Source organism: Leptodactylus fuscus, chromosome 6, assembly GCF_031893055.1.
Source record: "Leptodactylus fuscus isolate aLepFus1 chromosome 6, aLepFus1.hap2, whole genome shotgun sequence".
In the NCBI taxonomy this organism is placed as follows: domain Eukaryota; kingdom Metazoa; phylum Chordata; class Amphibia; order Anura; family Leptodactylidae; genus Leptodactylus; species Leptodactylus fuscus.
In genome coordinates, this window is record NC_134270.1 from 100,405,468 (window position 1) to 100,421,803 (window position 16,336).

The 16,336-nt window shown below is 42.6% G+C and overlaps 1 protein-coding gene across 1 annotated transcript in view; it reads right to left on the bottom strand.

Moving 5' to 3' along the window:
- The window catches only part of BMP7 (bone morphogenetic protein 7), a 66,739-nt gene that overhangs the window by 9,930 nt on the left and 40,473 nt on the right, over positions 1-16,336 (bottom strand). Inside the window, exon 2 of the mRNA XM_075276863.1 lies at positions 3,867-4,059. Coding sequence (XP_075132964.1) covers positions 3,867-4,059 — 193 coding nt within the window. The remainder of the gene's footprint in view (positions 1-3,866; positions 4,060-16,336) is intronic.

Below are 16,336 nucleotides of genomic sequence, written 5' to 3' on the forward strand. Positions count from 1 at the left end.
GGCTTTCCCTGACCGCTGTCACAGTGGTACCGGGCTCCAGCCATCTCCAACTAGCCGCGGGCCTTATACCTTGCTGGGCCTGGTTGTGGTCGCACTCCCTGCGACCACGAACACTACGCCCCTGGCTCCAACAGTGCTCACTGGAACCTTCAGTAGTTTAGAAATTCTTCTGTAACCAATGCCATCAATATGTTTTGCAACAATGAGGTTACAAAAGTCTTGAGACAGCTCAGTGGTTTTATCCATCATGAGATGCTTCTTGTGTGGCCCCTTAGTACTGAGGCTCCTTTTTATAGGCCATCAGATAAACCAGCAGATATTATTTGTCACTAAGTGTCAGGATTGCTTTCTAATTCCAGATAGATTTCAGCCAGTGTCAGGACTTTCCATGGCTTTTTGCACCTCTTTTTTGTGTGTTCTATACTTTTCCCCAGTGTCATTTCTCATTATTACACATAACTTAATTTATGGACATCTAGAATTGGATGGGTTGGTACCGACATCTGGTGAGAATTTCCTGTCAATAGCACCTTTAGATACATATTCATGTTCAATAATTACTATTAAAGTCTTTAGCTGTCCATATCATGTTATACTGATATATCATGGGATTGTGGCAGAGCAAAGAAAAAGAGAAATATAAAGGCCAAGCTGGTTCTGATCAGGACCTAAGGAGAAACTATATTTCAGGGATATGAGCGCAGAATACATGAGAGCACCCTGGTTAGTGACGGACAATCAGGAGAGGGGAACAGGGATGGAATAAAAGGGTTCTTGCTCGAATTCTTTAAAGAAAATGCTTTTTTTCTCCATTTATCTCTATTTAGTAACCCATCCACAGGACTCTCTCCATAGCCTATAGCTGTAATCTGATCTATGTGTGAGTGACAATCTGACTCTAATCTGGATATGGATTCTATATTCTTATATAGCACCATCATATTCCTTAGCGCTTTACAGGCTTTCTCTGTCACTGTCTTACATATGGCTCACAAACTACATTCCCTTTCAGTATTTCTTTGCAGTGTTGGAGGAAACCAGAGTACCTGAAGGAAACCCATGCAAGCATGGAGAAAACATACAAACTCCATTATATTCCCTTATACCGTAGTTTTCTCTTATGAAATTTTATTTTAGAATTGGAGTTGTGCTTTAAGACTCTTTCCATAGACCTTGTGTTTGTACTTTCTCCCTGCAGATTTCCCACCTCTTCACGAGTTCCCTTATAGTAAGATATAAAGTGTTAAATGCTTGTTTATTGAAATCAATTCTGTGCACGGAAATCCATTCCTGACGAGTTTCTGACCTCTTAAAATATTGTCAGGGGTTAACAAAAAAAAAAAAGCCCTTGATGAGGTCTTTGGTGTAATGATCTGCACACTGGCCTGAAGAGAGCCATAAATGCTGCTCATAAAAGTTCGATCCAGGGCTGTGGCTGGGCGGTGGAGGGGAGCTGGGCTGATATTTATTGAAATTCTTCATGCACACGTGCCCTCTGTGGGAACTGTAAAACATAGCTGCTGGAGATGGTGTGTACAATGTTAAGCATCCCGACACCCACAGCGTTGCAGACCAGGGGTCAAGAGGGCCCACAAGTATGTGTTCAAACAATAAAAGGTGACTTAGTGGATTTGGGGAAAAGGCAGCCATTATGTGGACTTAACAGCCTTGGACCCCTTTGTCCATGCAAAATCGATAAACACATACCATGTAAAAGTTGTGCTTATCTGTTATTTATTTACTTTTTTTGCATTGACCTTTCCTGCTTATGTGTTTAGTAATCCCCTTAGCTAGTTTTATTGTTTTTTATTTATTTTTGCTAACTTGTATAACGCCATCATATTTTGCAGCACTTTTCAGACATTGCCAGTCACTGTCCCATATAGGGCTTGCAAATGCACATACAGCTAAAAACTGTCCGAGTAGTGTCAGTGTGACCTCTGCCCTGACACAGGCATGATGACATAAGTCATCAGCACCTGCAGTAAGAAGAAGAAGGAAGATGTTCTTCGTGGGATTGCATACTGAGTATGTGGTATATAATACTGTCTGGGGGCCTACTGTGGAGTATATAATAATGTGCAAAGGGCCCACTGCGGAGCATATAATACTGTGTGGGGGCCTAGATTGTAAGCTCTTGCGAGGAGGGCCCTCAGTCCCATTGTGTGAAATGACTTTCTTTGTAATGTATCTTTCTGTCTGTATTTGAACCCTACAAATTGTACAACGCTGCGGAATATGTTGGCACTATATAAATAAAATTTATTATTATTATTATATTACTGCGGAGTATATATAATACTGTGTGGGGGCCTACTGTGGAGCATATAATACTGTGTGAGGGCCACTGTGGTGCATATAATACTGTGTGAGGGTCACTGTGGAGTGCATTGTACTGTCTGGGGTCCACTTGGGGCATATTGTACTGTCTGGGGGCCACTTGGGGCACACTGTACTGTCTGGGGTCTCTTCACTATTCATATCACACAGTATCTGTTTTATAGCAGACGTGATATTAGCACAGGCTGTAATAACATTGTATTGTCACTATAAAACAGATACTGTGCTATGTAAATAGTGAACATTAATTGTTTAAAAGTACCAAATGCAAAGACTATTACCTTTAATTATAAAGTTGTTTGTATCATTGAAAGGTCTGTACAGTCCCATGTACACGACTGTATTTTGTGGGTCTATAACTGTACACAATTGTGAATTTGCAGAGTATTAAGGTTAAATTGGTGTTTTGGCACTTTGCAGTAATTTAGTGGGTTTTGTGTTGCAGTTTGGGCACTCGGTCTCTAAAAGGTTCGCCATCATTGCTCTATACTATGCTGTGAACTGCTGTAAATGATCTTCTCTTGCATTGTTCTGTGTGTTGCTGTAAATAGTCTTTCCCTACACTGTGCTGTAAGCTTCTGCAGACAATCATCTACCTGCAATGTGCTATGAACTGGCTCTGAAAATGACAACTCATTTGTCTCCGCAGGTCTATTACCCGTCACTATACTCTGCTGAGGTGGCGTGTCTTCATATTCCCTGCACCCCACCTGACTACTGAGACCAATCATTGGCCTCAGCGGTCACTGGAGCAGGACCAGTGACGTCATTCTCACCTGCACCTCCATAGTCTGCCCAATTTCTGGATAACCATGTCCCATCTTAGATGTTTCTTTTCAAATCCAAGTAAATTTTTGTTTCTCCAAGACAGGGGCCATTTTTGAAAATGAAGACCCATCAGTATCAAACCCCACACCAATAAACTGTTCCAGACAGCCTGTTCTCAATCAAGTTAATAGGAGCAAAGATGCAGGAGTGGCAGAAAGCTAGCGTGAGTTATACCTGAAATCTATACTAATTCACATCTGGCACAAGGGAGTGCACCTACATTATTGAGAGGCCGAAGCGCCCTAGTAATTTAGGCACACCTTGTGCATGTGAGGGACTTACAGACATGTGATCTCACCTGGGACTCCTGGGAGTCACTCAGTTTTCAGGTCCCCTCACCCACTTCCATCCTATTAATGCTCACCTCAGTGCTGTGAATATTAATGAGGAGGTTGTCGGGAAATCCTCTATCAATTAAAATATAACTTTATTCATATGACTCACCAGAATCACCATTACTTGGCCACTATATAGAATATTTTAATAGCATTATACTCTGCTGCTGTCACAGGACTCTACAAACCAGATCAAAGGACGTGGTGGCCATATTCCCTTCATAACGCAAGAACCCTTTCTTATGAGGAGTACAGCATGTAATCTTAATGGGGTACCAGCTGACAAGACCAAGTCCACATGTTATCTTCTCACATGTCTCTATGACTTCTATTGGAATCAGTTACTCTCTGAAATCCACTTACTTTCCTTGATGTTCCTGCAGAACTTGATAGATGCTGATCTGGAAGGTCTCATTGTCAAATCGCTCTCGAATATAATCCTTATATATCCTAAATTCAGCTGCTGTCACTGCTTCGCCTTCTGGGATTTTGGCGAGATCAAACCGGAACTCCCGATGGTGACGTCTTCGATGAAAAAACTCTTTATCGTGTTCCACTAAAAAATAAGAAATAAAAAAAATCTGAATCTCAAAAGTCACAGACGTAACGTGCGACTCCACCTTTACTTTTCCCCTTGTTCCATCACAAAGCTAACAGTAATATGGGAGTCAGTTCAAAAAGAAAGAGAAACAATTGGCTGAATTTGGCAGATAATGTCACACGCTATTAAGCCAAAGTTTTCCAAACCACATTTTAATAATGTTTCACTTACAGTATCTTACGTACAGAATGATCAACTTTACATGGATTTAATTTACTTCTACTCTTATACTATGAATACATCCATTCTGATGGATAAATCCAGAGCTACATTAAAAGGCTCTTGTGGCCCCTTTATCATTCTTTAGAGATTTAGTGTTTCCCGCCCAAGTGTGAAAAATATTGAAAATACATTTCTCGGAACGTGATGCACCATAGTTCTCAGTTCACTAGAGAAGCTCAACTAAAAGGGTTGAAACCAATAGTAGTAGTAGGAGAAGCTTCCAAAGTAGAATTGTACTCACAAATCTCAGACTGAAAGACCATGTCACAGTCTCCCAATGCTGATTCATTGCCCTCATCAGACTGCTTAACACAGTTGCATTATGGGAAATATAGTCCAGCCCAATACAGTACTGAGATGAAAAGAATGTCAGATTAACTATAAGGCTTAGTGCATACAATCATAATTTTTATGGGTTAGCAACTGAAGATAAAGTATGGACCCATTCATTTCCAAGAGCCCATACAAGGAGCCATAGTTTTTGTGACTGTCCAAACCGTGCAGGTCCTATACCTGCCTATATTTGTGGCTCACGGATGACACATGGCTACCAGATACAGTGCCACTTTTACTGACCCAAGGGGCAAGTCTGTCCACATAGCGCTGGATCAAAACAACTACAAGCAAATTTATCTGATGTGTCCAAGAGATCACTAACTATGCCCACCCTTTAAGCTTTGCTACTGTGAAGCCACTGTCCACCCCAGATTTTATGGAGTTATTTAACTTTCAATCTGTATTTTGCATTACTTGAAAGAAAAAAAAAACCCTACAATTTACTGAAGTTGGCATCCATGCCCCAGGCTGCTAATGACCCGCTCCACCTTATGAATGATGGAAGCTGCAAATCCTATGTGACGGTTTTGGCATCGTCCTTCCTGTAATATTTTCTCCACCGCTTTTTACGATATTTTAATGTTCTACTGGTGACCTTGGCTGTAATCCCTAGAGCACATCAAAGTCTCACACACCCAGAATAAACAGCTCCTCTGCCCAGACCTGTGACTGTGCCAGTCTCTGGAAATTTACACATTTATCAATTGGAGTACAGAAGTCTGCAAACAGAGAAGCCAAACTATTGAGATCCAAAGTTTATTTATGGAGGGAGTTAGGTGATCTAGAACAAGCCCCCCAACCAACCATGTGTGTGGGCAACACTGGGGCTTTAAGATGCACAAGGTCTGCACTTACTGCTGCTTTAAGTTACACTGACCAATAATTCAGATTCCAGGAACGTGATGGAACAAAAGATTGTTTAGTGGGGGGAAAACGTTGTACTGAGACCCACAACACTCTAATAGCAAATACAAAGAATGCAAACCATCAATAGACTACAGCCCCACGTTGTGAGCCATAGCCAAGAAGCCCTGAAGGAAAAACCATGGCGGAAAGTTTTTTCGCACAGCGCTTTTCACAGAAAAACTCTGTGGACTTTCTGCTCAATTATACCTATATGGAAAATTCCAGCATTTCCGTAGGTAAAATTGACATGCTGCAATTTACAAAAACACAATGCAATGGTGAAATCGTAGCATATCCACTGCAGATATTTTTCTGCAATGTGTGGTTGGGATAAACCAGGATCCTATCCAATTTGCAGGTACTGTGAAACGCTGCGGCAACATTGCGGCGTTTACACTATGTGGGGCCCCTGGCCTTAAGCAGGTTTGGTGCTACTGACAGGCCTTATTATGGCTTTCTTCCAAATGTAGGTTGCGTATATAGTCGCAACAGCAGTTGTGAATCACGTAAAAATACATAATACAGTCATGCATTATAGACCTGGTGGCAGACTGCGAAATATATTTTTAAAACAAATTTTGGATCCCTTCTGTGAAATCCTGCATTTTTTAAATCTTTCCCTCACTTCTCTATTGAGAACTGTTCCCTGCTTCTCACTCTTTACAAGCTTGTGAGTGTAAGACTAAGTTCCAACATGGCGTCCCTGAGCAAAAAAGTGCTGTGGGAAAAACTGTGGCGGCAATGTATCGTTCCTCTGCAGACTTTCTGCTTCTTTTATACCTATAGGGAAACTGCCAGCATTTCCGTTGCTATAATTGACATGCTGCAATTTCCAGCTTAGGCAAGATGGCAGCCGCTATAATCTTGTACAGGAAATAAAAATTAAACAAAATCTACAATTAGAAAATAAAAATAGATTTGATAAAAGTAATATATTTCACTACTTGGTTTAAGGTGTACCTATCAGCCCTGATGGTGCAAATGGATCCTAAGTGGCAGCCATTAGAATTGTGAATGTAGATCACCTTCTGCGCGCTTGACCCGATCCAGTCACATCTCATCCCCAAACTCACTGAAGTCATTACACCGGCCCTAACCAACCTCTTCAACCTATCTCTAGCCAATGGATCCTTCCCTTCTGCCTTCAAACACGCCACAGTCACACCTATACTTTCGAAGCCGCCCCTCGACCCGTCCTCTCCAGCCAACTATCGTCCCATCTCACTGCTCCCATACACCTCAAAACTGCTTGAGCAACACATCCACTCAGAACTATCCTCCTATCTCGCATTCCGACCTGCCTTTGACAGACTACAGACAGGCTTCAGACCCCGTCACTCCACTGAAACTGCCCTAACAAAAGTCACTAATAACCTTCTAACCACCAAAGCCAAGCACCATTACTCTGTCCTCCTCCTCCTTGACCTCTCCTCTGCCTTTGACACAGTCGACCACTCCCTCCCGTTAGAAATTCTCTCATCCCTTGGTATCTCAGACCTGGCCCTTTCCTGGATCTCCTCATACCTCACTGACCGCACATTCAGCGTCTCGCACTCGCACCATGCCCTCTCTCTGTAGGTGTCCCCCAAGGCTCCGTCCTAGGACCCCTCCTGTTCTCCATCTACACCCTTGGCCTGGGCCAACTCATAGAATCTCATGGTTTTCAATACCATTGGTATGCCGATGACACCCAAATATACATCTCTGGACCAGACATTACCTCCCTACTGGCCAGAGTTCCAGATTGTTTAGCAGCTGTAGCCTCCTTCCTCTCCTCCCACTTTCTCAAACTCAAAATGGAGAAAACAGAGTTCATCATCTTCACCCCACCCCGTATGGCCCCTCCACCTGACCGATCTATCAAAGTTAACGGAACCACAATTACCCCTGTCCCATAGGCCCGATTCCTTGGGGTAACCCTGGACTCCGACCTATCCTTCAAGTCACACATTCAAACTCTTAACACTTTCTGCCGCCTCCAACTCAAGAACATCCATCGAATCTGCTCCTTCCTCACCCCTGAAACCACTAAGATGCTCATCCAGGCCCTCATAATCTCCCGCTTAGATTACTGCAACACCCTTCTCCATGGACTCCCAGCAAACACCCTCACCCCCCTCCAGTCCACCTTAAATTGTGCTGCTCGTTTAATTCACCTCTCCCCCGATCTTCATCGGCTGCTCCCCTCTGCCAGTCCCTCCACTGGTTACTAGAGATGAGCGAGTACTGTTCGGATCAGCCGATCCGAACAGCACACTCCATAGAAATGAATGGATGTACCTGGTACTTCCGCTTTGACGGCGGCCGCTTAACCCCCCACGTGCCAGCTATGTCCATTCATTTCTCGCTCATCTTTACTAGTTACCTATAGCCCAGTGAATTGAGTTCAAGCTGCTAACGCTAACATTCAAAGCCATCCACAACCTGTCCCCTCCATATATCTCCGAACTAATCTCCCGCTACCTGCCCACACGTAACCTCAGATCCTCCAATGACCTCCTACTCCTCTCTGCTCTCATCTGCTCCTCACACAATCATCTCCAAGATTTCTCCCGTGTATCCCTCATACTCTGGAACTCCTTACCAAGACACATAAGACTTACCCCCACATTCACAGGCTTCAAGAAGGCCCTGAAGACTCACCTATTCAGGAAGGCCTACAACCTCCAATAACACTATCACCTCACTGCCATCTGAACAGTCTCCCCTCCTTCTGTTTCTACCCCCTTCCCTCATAGATTGTAAGCCCTCGTGGGCAGGGCCCGCTACCCCACTGTGCCAGTCAGTCATTGTTAGTATTATATCTACCTGTATATTTTGTGTACTGTATGTAAACCCCCAAATGTAAAGAACCATGGGATTAATGGTGCTATATATATAAATAAATAATAATAATCTAGATGTAACTGGAGTATAAGGCTGCGTTCACTGCATTATACAAGTTTTTTTTGGTCAGGACTCAAATTACTCCTCCTAAAAAAACACCTCACCATAGGACTGTATAGTGAGGCATTTTTAGGAGGAGGAATTTGAGTCAGTTTCCTGACCAAAAAAACTCAGCCTAAGACATGATGCAAATTGTATGCATTGACTGTTCAGGTTTTTTAAGGTTGAACCCAGACATGTCTAATTACCCCATTGTAAATGAGAAGAGGTTAACAGTCCTGTGCCTTTAAATTTCTCTCTGGTCAATGTCTCCAAAGGTCTGCTTTGTAATAACCAAGTTACAATTACAGCCGATGCTGTCATCTAAGCGGAGACCTCTAATGACCACGTGGATTTACATGGAACGGGTTAATTGCGCAATCCTGCTCCAAATGGCCCTATTAACCCCATCTGCCCATCCCTCGTAGCGTATACATTATGACTCAATTCCCCTAATGACCAGATGTCAAAGAAAATCGCTGTAGAATGGACTTCTATGTATATTAAATGCTTAAATCTCAGCACATGTGGGGCTCTTAAGTAAACAATCAAATCTTTGTAAACTAAAAAAAAAATGGGATGGATTCAATTAGCCTGTGGGCCATGAGAGGAGAGGGGTGGGTGTTATTTCTTCATGTTTACCCGTGCTACCTATTACCAATTGTATGTAATAAGACATCCTTGACTACAAGAGACTTCAATTTTGCAGATTTGCTCTGATGGATCACATTTTTCTAAGCACAGCTGGTTTCAGAAGGCATTTCAGAAGTAAATGAAATCAAATGAAAATTTATAATCCATCCTAGAGTCTGGATTCCATCATCCTGAAATCATTACACAGCAAGGCGCAGGTGCAGGACTGGTAAGGTTTCTTCTCTGTCTACATAATCCTGTTGATCTGATCCCTGCCGCGGCATAAACTTGTCTCATGAGTAAAACTCTTCAGATGTCAATGATATGGGTGTCCTTAAAAGAACACTAAATATGAAGGAAATGCTCAAAGAAATAAAAGAAATATTGTTTTATTCACTTCTAAAGGGGCTGCCTGATCCCACCGAAATGAATAGTCCGATGATCATACATTTGCATAAAACCCTAAGAAGAGCGTTTGGGTTCCCCATAGACTGTGGATAAGTGTATATAGCGGGATGACCACTTTAATGTCTAGCTTTCCTTTGGTTGTACCTTATCTCATAGAAGAAGAAGAGGAAATCTAGGTGCCTCAGGTGCAAAGACAAGACTCGCCCTCTTTCATACTCTTCTGTTTCTGGTTGTAAAACAACTGGCTGGAGCAGGAACCCCTTGATATGTCAAAAAATATTATTAGGAGATTTGTCCCCCTTCCCCTGCTAAACGTACAACAGAGTCCAACAGTCCATTCAGACAGCTGTATTCAGGCCGAAAAAACGTGGTCTATGTGGGCTACATTTCCTGGTCCAGTTGTGGCTCCCCTGAGAACTCACTGCATCATAAGGATTTAGGGTCATTTCACACGTTGGCAGTCCGCGCGGGTTTTGACACAGAGAGAGAGCCGCGTCTCTCTCTGGTCAAAACCCGCCTGCCGCGACCATCGCAGTCGCGGCTTTCCCCTCCTATGTCGGCTCAAATGAATGAGCCGACACAGGAGGGTGCTGCCACTAGGTGCCCAGCATGCCGCGGTTTCCACTTGAAGATAGGACATGTCGCTTCTTTTCTCCGCTAGCAGCAGCCCACCGCTACCGGACAAAAGAAGCCCGGCGGTCTGCATAGACCACCATTGTAAAGCGGCGGATTTTGAAGCGAAATCCGCTGTCAAAATCCGCTCCTTTGCCCACGTGTGAAAGAGCCCTTATGCTGCGAGTTACAGAACTAAGGTGTGTGGCTCTACTGTCCTGCACTCACATATGGCCGCCTGAATCCTGAATTCGTTACACAATTTCCAGAAGACGATTTCATGAATATCAAGAAAATACAGTAGACTGACAAACGGAGCTGAGGCCTTGGATGAGATTATCTCCTGTTTGGTTGTATCTTTTATATCCATATTTAATGTTCTTTCAAAAATACAAAGAGAATTATAGAAACAGAAGATGAGGCCCACTTCACATTTGCGTTCGGGAATTCCTTTTCCCCTCTCCGCAAGCAGCACTTTTATCTCTACATTTTTTTGAGTAGAAACCACACAGACTCCATTATAGTTAGTCTACAGGTAACCGCTTTTTTATGCGGATTAGGTTTCCATTTGGGGGGTCCCCAAGCAGACCCCGCCAAACGGAAACCTGAACGTAGATGTGAACCTAGCCTGAAGTGTTTGACTTCCTTCTGGAAGTAGGGCTGTTTTGTAAATACATTGTATTTTTATACTGTGCTTCTCTAGGGTTACGGTACATCCTGTAACATACTCAAGAGCTGCATTCACTATTCTGCTGCTGGAGTCACAGTGCACATACATTATATTACTTATCTTGGACTATCCTGATCATTATATTATATTTCACAGCTGAACTATTCTTCTGCTGGAGTCACTGAGTACTGTCACTGTTATATTACTTATGGAGCCTTCACACGGAGTAAACGCTCCGTTCATTCTGAACGTAAACTTGTTCAGAGTGAGCAGCATTAAAACAGATCTCATTGATTTCTATGGGTGCCGGCATACGCATGCTCCCCATTGAAATCAAGCAATAGGTATAAAGCCTCCCATTGAATTCAATGAGTAGCACTTGTATGCCGACACCCATTCAAGTCAATGGGAGCTGGTTTTTACGTGCTCATTCTGAACAACTTTTACGTTCAGAATGAGCGGAGCGTATACTCCGTGTGAAGGCTCCGTATTTTAAAACCTTGGGACAGTGAGTCTGCATTGGTGTAAAAATGGCACTTTCTAGAATTACTGAGATTGGAGAAACCTCTTTAACTAGTGACCCCCTATCATTGTCAATTCATATATGTAAATCTTTATCACCAAATACATTCGAGACACCTGTCACTCACATGCACACTTGGCTTGGTTAAGAAACGCATGTGTACAGATAAGGGAGGGTGAAGAAAATTGCTGACAGATTTCTCCAGCCATGTCTTAGGGTAAGTTCACATGGACTTTTTTGGTCAGGGTTTTGAGGCTGTATCTGCCTCAAAATCCTGACCAAAAAGACAGCTTCCATTGAAATCAATGGGACCGCTCATGTCTTTTTTCCGGGAGCCAGCTCCTAGAAAAAAGAAGCGAGATGTTCATTCTTCAGGCCGAGTCGCCTTGCGATTCGGCCTGAAGACTCACCCTCCTCCGGACTAGGCCCATTCATTGGGCCTAATACGGAGCAGAGTGTGCGGCTGGATGCCGGTGCAGCTTTCAGTCGGGGCTACCCGGTTTTTGGATCGGAACCTGAGGTGGCCTCCGCCTCAGGTTCCGATCCAAAAAACCTCATGTGAAATCATGTGCATTCACATGGAGGAAAATGGTGAGGAATTTGGTGTGGAATTTCAGCGCTGAAAAAAAGCCTCCCATTGACTTCAATGGGTTCCTTTTTCTGCTAGCAGACAAAGGAACCCATTGAAGTCAACAGGAGGCTTTTTTTCAGGGCTGAAATTCCACACCAAGTTCCTCACTATTTTCCTCCGTGTGAATGCACCCTTATTTCCCCCAAAACAAAGGAATTGACCTGTTGAAATCATCGGTCTGTCCAGACATGGTCTGTTACTTAGACAACCAGCTGTAAACACAGAGGAAGCATAATGGCCAGTGTCTGGCAAACAGAGGTAGATAGCTAAAGCAATGTCCTGGGTGAAATACTAGTCTGTAGGCTGATACTTAACAATAATTTCATCAGAGCTGAACTATCTATTGCTTGTTACTACATCTCTCCAGCACTCACATTGACAGTAAAGCAGAACATGTACACAAGCCGCACCTTCCTTGCACTCCTGCACTGAATACATGTTACATAAGGTAAAGACCTTATTGCAAGTTTCTCTAGCTCCACATACCAGAGCCATGACGTGCCAGCCCAGCCTAATTATAGGTAACGTGAACGCCAGCCTTGTGCTGTTATTCGAGGATGGAGTCACAGCTGGTTTATTGTCAACATACATATGCATACTTACATATGCAGAAAGGATGGGTGTCCCTCCGGGTGCACTGACCAGTTAAAAGGTGTCATGCGAGTCTTCTGCTGATCTAGCTCCTGCCCTTCGTCCATGATATTATGATAATATATAGGGACAAAGGCCTACTACCTACCCTAATATAGGAAATAGGAAAATATAGAGAAATTGAATGAAAAATTACAGTGAAACCTCTTCGCACTGAACAGACTTCTTCTCAAAGAATATGACCATTATGCATATGTTGAAACTGAAAATCTTAAAAAAAATAAATAAAATAATGGTTTGGGTAAAAAGGTCTTTTCAAAGAAGTGTTTTGGTTCACTATATCTTTTATCATAGATGCATGTCAGAAGATTTAACTGGCAAAGCCCATGAGTGTGGCAACAATGACCACCCGAATTGAAGGGCTGATATTTGCTACAGAATGCTCGACTACCTTTGAATTATTGATCACTGATATCAAATCGAGCACGGTATAGTTGTGTCAGTGATAGAGAGCTTTGAGCCAAACCAAAGATGTCTAGAGGCTCCTTTGTCTAAAATTTGCCACTAATCTGTGGTCATGCACCGACTGACTCCATGACATGACACAAGATTACTCTGCATGGACTTCCCCTTTTTTCCTCTATCAGTATATCTTTGGAGTGTGGGAGGAAACCCACGCAAACACAGGGAAAACATACAAACTCATTGCAGATGTTGTCCTTGGCAAGATTCGAACCCAGGACTCTGGCGCTGCAAGGCCACAGTGCTAACCACTGAGCCAATGCACCACCTACCATGAATCATTTCTGAGTTATACCCAGTTGAAATTATAGATGGGATAGAGTTGCTGCAGCCAGATATAAAATATGACAGGCCTGACAGTGCTTTTACTGGGGACTTATATGAAAGTATAACTGCAAGCCTGGTGTCATATAAAAGGTGAGAACTACATTTCTATCTTGTCTAACATATAAGTGTTTGAAGTGCTCGTCCCTACAGCCTCAGCTTCTATGTATTACACCAGTACTCCCCTGTACTTACATTAAGAAGCAGTGAGGATTTCTGCTGCCAATAATGGGAAAATACTAGCGAAGACAAAGTTGATTTCAACACAGTACGGAGACAAAATCTATTAATAAAGTATATCATCAAAACACCGCCTCTGACAGTATAGGGCTTTGGATGAGTAAAGTCAGGGCTGGGTGTTCCTCACAGCCCAGCTAGACTGTCAGGAATGCCCTTCTGATGGTGGGCAAAGATCGATGCCGACACTAACGGCACCAATATCTCCAGCCCCGGGGCACATAACGGGAAAGTCACTGAATTCAGCGCACTGTCGGCTTTCTAGTGGTATATAAAACCACATGTACCTGAGGACATGATAGGTCATCTTTAAGGGGTCTTCCCTATAGTTAATATGTAAATAGGCTTAAAATAATAGAATTCTGATGGCTACTTAGGCCTAACCTTGGTGCTATTTATGAAGGATATTAGACCAGCATTTTTAAAAGGAATTTTACTGTACATAGCTGGCAGATAAAACTACACATTCAACTATTTTATTTCTATACTATGTTACTGTATGTTCACTTTCCACATTTGTTTGTCAAAAGGTATTTTCAGGGTGCTGTACCCTTATGTAACCTCCCTCCTAGAGGTCTAGGGGGAGTTTGTGAGGTCATGAGATTCCTTACCCCCAGGCTACCTCAGTCAACTTTTGGAGAAATTCAAACCTTGACTTTGGCTCCTGGTAGACACTGGGGTGGTAGCCCTAGTGGAAGCCAGGAGTAAGGTTGTCTCTTCCTAAGCTTTGGTGAAGGAAGGCCATTAATCTATGAATTCGCAGGACCTTTTGCTGGGGAGGTTTTGTGAGGGTCCTCATTTCAATTAGGGTTTGCGATTCAATCCTTTTGAACTTTTTTGTGTGGTATAATACATTTTTTTGTAACAATTGAACTGAGAAAGTCGCGTTCTCGGCTATTATTGAAAGAAAGACAATATGTAAAATGTATTCAATGTGATGGATTCTTGCTGGCAAACAGTCAAAGCATACTACAGCTACATTCTTCTAATCGCTCTCAAAGAATGTCCTGCTGTTCTTAAACAAAACTTGCAAAAGGCGTCTTAAGTGTAAAACCACAAGACAAAAAGAAAATAAGTGCAGCTTCCAGAGAATGATGAGTGGAGGAGAGCAGTAGAAGTTGCTGGAAATCTGCTCTTTCAAATGTGAATATCAAAGAAAAATACTTTTATAAGGTATCCTAATAAACTATTCATTGACAGTAAGTGGTGAGAAATGTGAACACATTGGGGGGAATATACGAAGAATGGCATTTCTAATATTATAATTTGCTAATTCAGAAGTAAATATCTTCCAAACGTCTTGTCTAAGGTCAGACCACAAACACATACTACAGTCCTATGAAAAAGTTTGGGCACCCCTATTAATCTTAATCATTTTTTGTTCTAAATATTTTGGTGTTTGCAACAGCCATTTCAGTTTGATATATCTAATAACTGATGGACACAGTAATATTTCAGGATTGAAATGAGGTTTATTGTACTAACAGAAAATGTGCAATATGCATTAAACCAAAATTTGACCGGTGCAAAAGTATGGGCACCCTTATCATTTTATTGATTTGAATTCCCCTAACTACTTTTTACTGACTTACTGAAGCACAAAATTGGTTTTGTAACCTCAGTGAGCTTTGAACTTCATAGCCAGATGTATCCAATCATAAGAAAAGGTATTTAAGGTGGCCAATTGCAAGTTGATCTCCTATTTGAATCTCCTCTGAAGAGTGGCATCATGGGCTACTCAAAACAACTCTCAAATGATCTGAAAACAAAGATTGTTCAACATAGTTGTTCAGGGGAAGGATACAAAAAGTTGTCTCAGAGATTTAACCTGTCAGTTTCCACTGTGAGGAACATAGTAAGGAAATGGAAGACCACAGGGACAGTTCTTGTTAAGCCCAGAAGTGGCAGGCCAAGAAAAATATCAGAAAGGCAGAGAAGAAGAATGGTGAGAACAGTCAAGGACAATCCACAGACCACCTCCAAAGAGCTGCAGCATCATCTTGCTGCAGATGGTGTCACTGTGCATCGGTCAACTATACAGCGCACTTTGCACAAATAGAAGCTGTATGGGAGAGTGATGAGAAAGAAGCCGTTTCTGCACGTACGCCACAAATAGAGTTGCCTGAGGTATGAAAAAGCACATTTGGACAAGGCAGCTTCATTTTGGAAACAAAAATTGAGTTGTTTGGTTATAAAAAAAGGCGTTATGCATGGCGTCCAAAAAGAAACAGCATTCCAAGAAAAACACATGCTACCCACTGTAAAATTTGGTGGAGGTTCCATCATGCTTTGGGGCTGTGTGGCCAATGCCGGCATCGGGAATCTTGTTAAAGTTGAGAGTCGCATGGATTCCACTCAGTATCAGCAGATTCTTGAGAATAATGTTCAAGAATCAGTGACGAAGTTGAAGTTACGCCGGGGATGGATATTTCAGCAAGACAATGATCCAAAACACCGCTCCAAATCCTCAGGCATTCATGCAGAGGAACAATTACAATGTTCTGGAATGGCCATCCCAGTCCCCAGACCTGAATATCATTGAACATCTGTGGGATGATTTGAAGCGGGCTGTCCATGCTCGGCGACCATCTAACTTAACTGAACTTGAATTGTTTGTCCAAAATACCTTTATCCAGGATCTAGGAACTGATTAAAAGCTACAGGAAGCGACTAGAGGCTGTTATCTTTGCAA